Source organism: Magnolia sinica, chromosome 16 (assembly GCF_029962835.1).
Source record: "Magnolia sinica isolate HGM2019 chromosome 16, MsV1, whole genome shotgun sequence".
Classification (NCBI taxonomy): Eukaryota; Viridiplantae; Streptophyta; class Magnoliopsida; order Magnoliales; family Magnoliaceae; genus Magnolia; species Magnolia sinica.
The window spans coordinates 52,046,393-52,054,080 of NC_080588.1; the positions used below are offsets into that span (position 1 = coordinate 52,046,393).

At 46.6% G+C, this 7,688-nt stretch overlaps 1 protein-coding gene across 1 annotated transcript; it reads left to right on the top strand.

The window, feature by feature from the left end:
• The first annotated feature begins 4,040 nt into the window (after window positions 1–4,040).
• Window positions 4,041–5,697, top strand: LOC131229170 (gallate 1-beta-glucosyltransferase 84A24-like). The gene has a single exon (XM_058225060.1). It carries the CDS (start codon window positions 4,106–4,108, stop codon window positions 5,507–5,509), a length of 1,404 nt encoding a protein of 467 aa, XP_058081043.1. The 5' UTR covers window positions 4,041–4,105; the 3' UTR covers window positions 5,510–5,697.
• The last annotated feature ends 1,991 nt before the right edge of the window (window positions 5,698–7,688 follow it).

A 7,688-nucleotide genomic window follows, 5' to 3' on the forward strand; every position in this document is an offset into this window, starting at 1 on the left:
GGTGGTCTGTGGGCCCACCATGATGTATATGTTTCATCCATGCCGTTCAATCATTTTTACAGATCATTTTATGGCTTTATGCGCAAAATGAGAGGGCTACAAATCTTAGGTGACCCACACCACAGGAAAACAATAGTGAATGGATATCCACCATTAAAATCCTCCTAAGGCCCACTGTCCTGTTTATTTGACATCCAATATGTTGATTAGGTCATAAAGACCTAGATGAAGGGAAAAAACAAAGATCAGCTTGATCCAAGACTTTTATGGCCCCCGAAACATTTTTAATGGTCGACGTTCATTTAACACTGTTTCCTGTAATGTGGTCCACTTGAGGTCAATATATACCTCAATTTTTGCTTTTTACCTTAAAATAATCTAAAAAGTAGATGGACGGCATGGATGAAACACATACATCATGGTAGGCCCATAGAGCACCGACCACTAGCCATTGGCTGTTGGCAAGGGAGTAGCCAATCCGTTTCCTGGCGACTGTGCTGTGACAGCCAGTAAATGCGGTGGCAATCCATCCACGACGCGGATTGCCTGCCAGGCTCTTTACCTGGGGGAACGGATTGGCTGGTGTACAACACAACACACACCTGGCTGGTGTGTTTACGGGTCGTACTATTAGAGCTGGGCATGGGACGGAGTCAGATCGGATTGGGTCGAGAATCCGACCCTATCCGAAATCTCATTAGCCTGACTCGAACTCAATCCGTTCCGGGACTGAGTATAGGTCACTTGACTCGAATAGGTCCGAATGGTACGTGGCTTAATCCGATCCGAGTCCAACTTGATTAGGAAAACCGAGTCGGATCAGCTTGACTACGGCACGGTTCGGCACCTAGCATACCGTAAGATCTATCGTGGGGCACATAAGATCAATGGTCAGGATCACTGAACCACAGGCCTTATCAAACGCACCTTGATGGCCCATGCCTAAAACAACACTAATCACTGGCATTGAGCAGCCAATCAAGAGTTATAGAGCAATCGTTCGTGTCAATGGAAATAGACCGTCGAATCCGTAATTTCCGACGGTCTATTCCACGTTGAAACCTCAGTCATAGAACTGGAAAACCAAAACCAAGTATTCTAGATAGAACATGGGAGGGCATTGTGGTCATTGTGGACGGGCAATGGCAAGGGTAGTAGATGAAAAAGGTAGCAAGGGATTGGACAGTTACTTGACGTGTGGAGGCTTTTCTGTAGGTGAGGATATGTGCGAGTGAGGGGATGATGTAGACAGTGAAGCTAACCAGGAGCACTCCCACAACCGAGTTTGATGGGACCGAAGAAGGGAAAGATGATGGCCAGGAACAATATCGGTATGACCATGGGCAGTCGAGCGAGGAAGAAAAAGAAGAGAGGAAGAAGATCGGGCGGAGAGGATAGGGTAAGAAAATATGGGTAAAAACGATTTGGTGGGAAAGGGTTTTGGGTAAAAATAGTATTTATGCTACCCAACCCCCGCTCCGGGTCAAGTCGGGTCGAATCGGTCCGGATCCTTTCGGTTCGGTTTTCGGATCGGATTTATCCGGATAAACCACTACCCGAACCCGACCCAAAAAATAGTACAGTGGGCCTTTTCATGTGGGTTCGAGTCGGAACGGGTCGGATTAGGTCTGATCGGGTTAGATCCACTGGATGGGTAAGAAATGCCCAGCTCTACCTGGAAGGTATGCTTTTTCATGTGGGTAAGCAAATGCCCAGCGGATTGTGTCCTACACCCCCACCTGGATGGTAATCCGTCCAGGCAGGGCTTTGTGGGGCCCATCGTGATGTAAGTGTTTTATCCACGCCGTTCATCGTTTTACTCGGATCATTTTAAGATATAATTAAAAAACTGAGGCAGTTCCAAGGCTTAAGGGGACCACAAAATGGGGATTGAATGTCCACCATTAAAAACTTATTGGGAGCTAGAGAAGTTTCGGATCAAGCTGATATTTGTGTTTTCACTTCATCCACGTCTACATGACATTATGAATAGGTTAGATGGTTAAAAAATATAACGGTGGCCCTTAAAAAGGTTTCAAAGGTGGGTGTCATTATCACAATAAGGTCCTTTGGTGTGGTCCATTAGAGCTGTGGACATGCCTCATTTTTGGAATAATATCTTAAAATGATTTGAACAAAGTGATGAATAGCGTGGATAGAACACTTACATCACAGTGGGCCCCACCGAGCCCTGCCTGGGGGTAAGACGCAATCTGCGTCCATCATTGAAACCTCCGTGGGTCCACTATGAAGTTTATATGCCCTCTAAACCGTTGATAAGGTCATTCCTACTTAGGGTGAACTGAAAACATAAAAGTATCAACCTCGTCCAAAACTTATATAGTCTCGTAGATGTTTGAATGGTGGATGTTCAGCGCACTTGGGTTTTAGTTCTGCCTCGTTTTATCGGTTCATCATCCAGCGAAATAAATAAAGAGGCCAATTTCTCACAACATCACAGTGGGCCATTTAGCTTTACAGGACTGTAACTTTTTGCCAAAGGTTTCCAGGCAATCCGCGTCAAACCAGAGGAGAGACGACGAGGACGGATCTAGATTCTCTCCATTGATTTTTTCAGTGGCGGATCAGGTGTGGCTCGGGTAACACCACGGTAGGTGCATGTGGTGTATATCCACATCGTCCATCAATGCTTCAGCTCCTTTCAGGTCCATCCAAATCTCAGATTGACGATATCCAAATGAAAAGTGTTAATTGACCATTAAAACTTGTAAACGGCCACATAAGTTTTGAATCAATCTGATATTTGTGTTTTCCTTTCGTCTAGGTATATATGACCTTATCAACCAGATGACGGGAGAGAGCGGGTTAGCTACTTCCAATGCCACCAGCCCGGTGGCTGATGGTCGGTCTTCTGTGGGCCCACCATGATGTAAGTCTTTCATCCATTCCGTTCATCCATTCTTACAGATCATTTTAGGTCTTGATTACAAAAATGAGAGGGATATAAATCTCAGGTGGACCACACCACAGGAAAATAATAGTGATTGAATATCCACCATTAAAATCCTCCTAAGGCCCACTCTACTCTTTATTTGACTTCCAATCTGTTGATTAGGTCATACATACTCAGATGAATGGAAAAAACAAAGATCAGCTTGACCTAAAACTTTTATGCGCCCCAAAAGGTTTTTAATAGTCGAAGTTCATTCAACACTATTTCCTGTAATGTGGTACATTTGAGATTGGGATATACCTCATTTGGTCTCAAACATTAAAATGATCTATAAAAATAGATGCCACACATACATTATTATGGGGCCCACAGAGCACCGACCATCAGCCATTGGCTGGTGGCAGGGAAGTAGCCAATCCGTTTCCGTCGGTGGGCGGGCTTAGGAAGTTTTTAACGGTGGTCATTCAATGACCACTATTTCCTATGTCACAGTCCACTTGTGATTGGATTTGCTTAATTTTAAATTATGCCCTGAGATAGGCTGAAAAAACGGATGGACAGCGTGGATATATAGAAATCAAGGTGGTCCCGGGTCAAGGAAACACCAGCTGCAGTGTTAACCCGTTAACACCTAATCTCCTCCCAGAATGTTTTTTTATTTTTTATTTTTTTAATCTCCCGGTAAGAAAGAACCATTTGGCCATTTTAAGTGTGGGTCCCACACCAGTATAGGCATGCAGCATACTCAGCTGCTGCATCCAGCGCCCTTCTGGACGCAATCACTCAAGAGCCATACGGCCACCCATACCAACATAGCACACGTGCGTTAGATCAGATCCAATAGCTAGGTGGGCCTCGCAGTTAACATGCCGAGGACCCAAAGATCAAGGCAGTCCACTTGTTAGGTGGGTCGCACTGTGTATTAGAAATCTTGACGTTAAAGACAGTCTACGCTCTGCGTGCGTCCACCTGTGGCTCATCGGATGCATGGACTGGCCTAACATTTGCATCAGGATCGTTTATGATGGGCCCCACAAGCTGACTAGCCATCTTCCCAGGAATTCCCTGTGCGGTTCGAGTAAGCATTTTTTGGTGAGGCCCTCGGTTTCCATGCCTATATTAACCCATCATGCTGCATTTCCTCGTACCTTGGATAATATACTAGAGTGCAGTCTTATTAGATTAAGTAGAATGGGAAGCGACCTCGTCCATGTCCTTCTCGTTTCCTTCCCGGCCCAAGGCCACATAAACCCCTTCCTCAGGTTAGCAAAGAGGTTAGCATCTAAGGGCCTTTTGGTCACATTTTCCACCACTGAGGCCATTGCCCATATGATGCAAAAGGCCACTAACAACATCACAGCCACCAACACCCTAACACCCATAGGCAAGGGCCACCTCAGGTTCGATTTCTTCTCCGACGGTTGGGATGTGGACCACCCCCAAAGGAACGACCTAGATGCATACATGGTCCGGCTCAATTCAGTGGGTCCCACGTCGCTTGCGGATCTCATCGAACGGCAGGCTAGCGAGGGCCGCCGGGTGTCATGTGTCATCAACAATCCGTTTTTACCGTGGGTCTTGGATGTGGCCACAGATATGAGCATCCCCTGTGGAGTGTTGTGGGTGCAGTCGTGCGCCGTCTTCTCCACGTATTATCACTATCTTCATAATCTAGCCAAGTTCCCGACCTCATCTGAACCGCACATCAGCGTCCAGTTGCCAGGTATGCCGTTGCTGAAGGCCGATGATTTGCCATCTTTCCTGATACCAGGCACTCCTTATGGCTGCTTAACGGAGTTGATCTTGGGCCAGTTCAAGAACCTTTCGAAAGCTTCTTGGGTCATGGTGGATTCGTTCGACGAGCTTGAGAATTCCATCCTTGAGTCCATATCCCCCCTTGTGCCTATCACACCCATCGGCCCCCTATTCAAATCGATCGATACGGACAGTGATTCCACCTCCGTCCGTGGCGATATGTGGAAAGCCGTAGATTGCCTTGAGTGGTTAGATTCCCACTCACCAGCCTCGGTGATCTATATCTCTTTTGGCAGTGTCGTGGTCCTTGGAGGCGACCAAATGGAAGAGATGGCCTGGGGACTTCGGAACAGCAAACGTCCATTCCTGTGGGTGGTGAGACCAACGGAGAATTCGGCAGAAACGGGTCTACCAAAAGGGTTCTTAGAAGAAATAGAGGTCCAAGGTAAGGTGGTGCAATGGTGTCCACAGGATCGTGTGTTATCGCATCCTTCGATTGCTTGCTTTGTGACCCACTGTGGTTGGAATTCGACTATGGAGAGCCTTAGTTGCGGCATCCCGATCATCGCATTCCCTCAATGGGGTGATCAAATAACAAATGCCAAGTTCATATCTGATGTTTACGGGGTCGGCCTACGTTTGGGCCACCGCAAAGGCGGCCCACTAGTCACTAGGGAAGAAGTAGAGCGATGTGTGGCTGAGATGACCGACGGTGGGCCCAAAGCCGAAGAAATCAAGAAGAATTCCATGAAGTGGAAGGAGGCCGCGGAAAAGGCAGTAGGCAAGGGCGGATCTTCCGACCAGAACATCCAAGCCATTGTGGATGATGTGAGAGGCTGAGCAGCAAATCAAAACAGTCCAAAAACAGATGTCTATCACTGGTCAAATTAATGCTGTTACAAAAGTCCAATCGTCCATTTTCAACGTGCATGCGTGGCTTAGGGCCTGTTTGGTTTTCCAATTACTGTGGTGGTTGGCTGTAAACAGGCCATTAGTTATGTTAGACATATATTAGTAATGATTGCTGGTACTTTGGTTGACTGCTCTCCCCGCTTGTTTTTCTGAATTTTGACAATGTAATAGACAGTAATTCCCTATTCGTGTATTTGGGTAGACGGTGTAGTAGTCATGTTAATCCGGTTTTGCTATCATGGTGTCCAACATCTCAGCTCTACAAGAATTGCAAATCACTGTTTGATTTCAACAGCAATCCTAATGTCACGCCCCGAACTCGGAAACCGGGCTCACAAAATTTCCGATCGCCGAATCCGGCACCGACAGCCTCCGTAGAACTCCATTCTCGGATCCCGGCACCCATTCACCAGGTTCCGATCCTGGGAGACTACAATGAGGGTTTCAAATCATCAGTCCGAGTCATAATGAGCATAACCAAAAGCATAACCCACAAACAATAACCACAAGAACACCACCACAAAATCCACTATGATCAAAAACTTTTTAGTACAATGCGACAGAAAGGGAAAACACAATGTAGAGCAAAAGATAGAAACTCCAAAGCTCGTCTGCACGGTCCAACTACGGCTGCGACTGCGTCCTGGCGTTACCTGCACGCATCAATCGTGCATAAGCTTATAGAAAGCTTAGAGGGTGGTGTAAGTATGTGCTCAATATAAGCGTGCTCAAAATGCAAGGCAAGAGTAATGCGGAATCATGGCGATGAGTATATGAATGCAATCAGCCGTACCAAGGCTATGTGGTGCAATATATGAATGCCATCGGCCATAATACGGCCATGCGATGCGAGATGTAACTCAAGCATGCCAATCCTCATCATGTATCAGTACAGTTCTCATTCTGGATAATCACCGGGGTTCAATACACTCCAAATGGTACTGTCGCTCTCCTAGCTGCACAGTCCAAGTGAGCGTAAGAAACCTCATTATCCGCCTGACCAATAGTCTACCAATACCTATCCGGCACGTCGATAGCGGACCCATTCGCAAGCTGGTCAAATTCAGCCTAGTATTGCCCCCTACCCTCGGGCGAGTAAGGCCACACTCCTTTCCAACCGACCACGACACAGTGGGAGACGCGGCCTCCTGGTATTCGGCCCTCATGCGCTCATATATCCACTCGGTCTCGACGTTGGAGTCATCCTCTGGTACCATCGGGTTTAGGGATTTTCACCCAGGGACGTCTATGGCGCCCGTATGCTAGAACCAAATATTTTCAGTTTCCAATCCTGCCATCCACGATGTGTCTGTGGAGGCTATGGCCCTGATGTGGCTAGGGCATACAGTAACTACAATCACACAAATGCAAGTGCATGAATCACACTATCAGTCATGCAACAGCCCTGTATATACCATGCACTTATATGAGGTAACTCCGCCTTTCAGGGAGCCCATAAACAGTCTATCCAAAGGTATATGCTATGATCGGTCATTCCTCACATCAGGCATACATATGATGTGAATGATCATGAATCATGCATCTATACTAAACATGTAATAAGAGATGGGTTCTAGGTATAATGGAGATGGGCCTAGACGGCCTACTTACCACAAGTTTGGGCCTATCAGTGGGCCTTAGGGAGAGCTATAATGCGGACATTTAACCAACATTATCAATGTGGACGTCAAACCAGCATTGCTCCCAAGGCGTGGCCCGTTATAAGTGTCAATACATATGCTATGGTGGAGTCACACTATAAGGGACATTATGTTCATCCTATTGGGCCTTGACCCGTGGGCCTCCAGTACATCAAATGGGCCTCATAATACGGGCCTAATACAAATCAAGGCGGGCCTCAACAAGGACCACTAATACATGAAGATGGGCCTCCACAATGGGCTTTAAATTATCTCCAACACAGTTGGACAGTTGGATGAAACACATACATCATGATGGAGCCCACACTAATAGAGGGCGTGATTTACAATACATACATAGGCGGGTCCTAAGTAGGACTCACCATAATGCTTGTTCTCCACCCAGCCTAGGGCCCAATATAATGTTTATTTTCCACCCAACTTAGGGCCCATTATAATGTTTATTT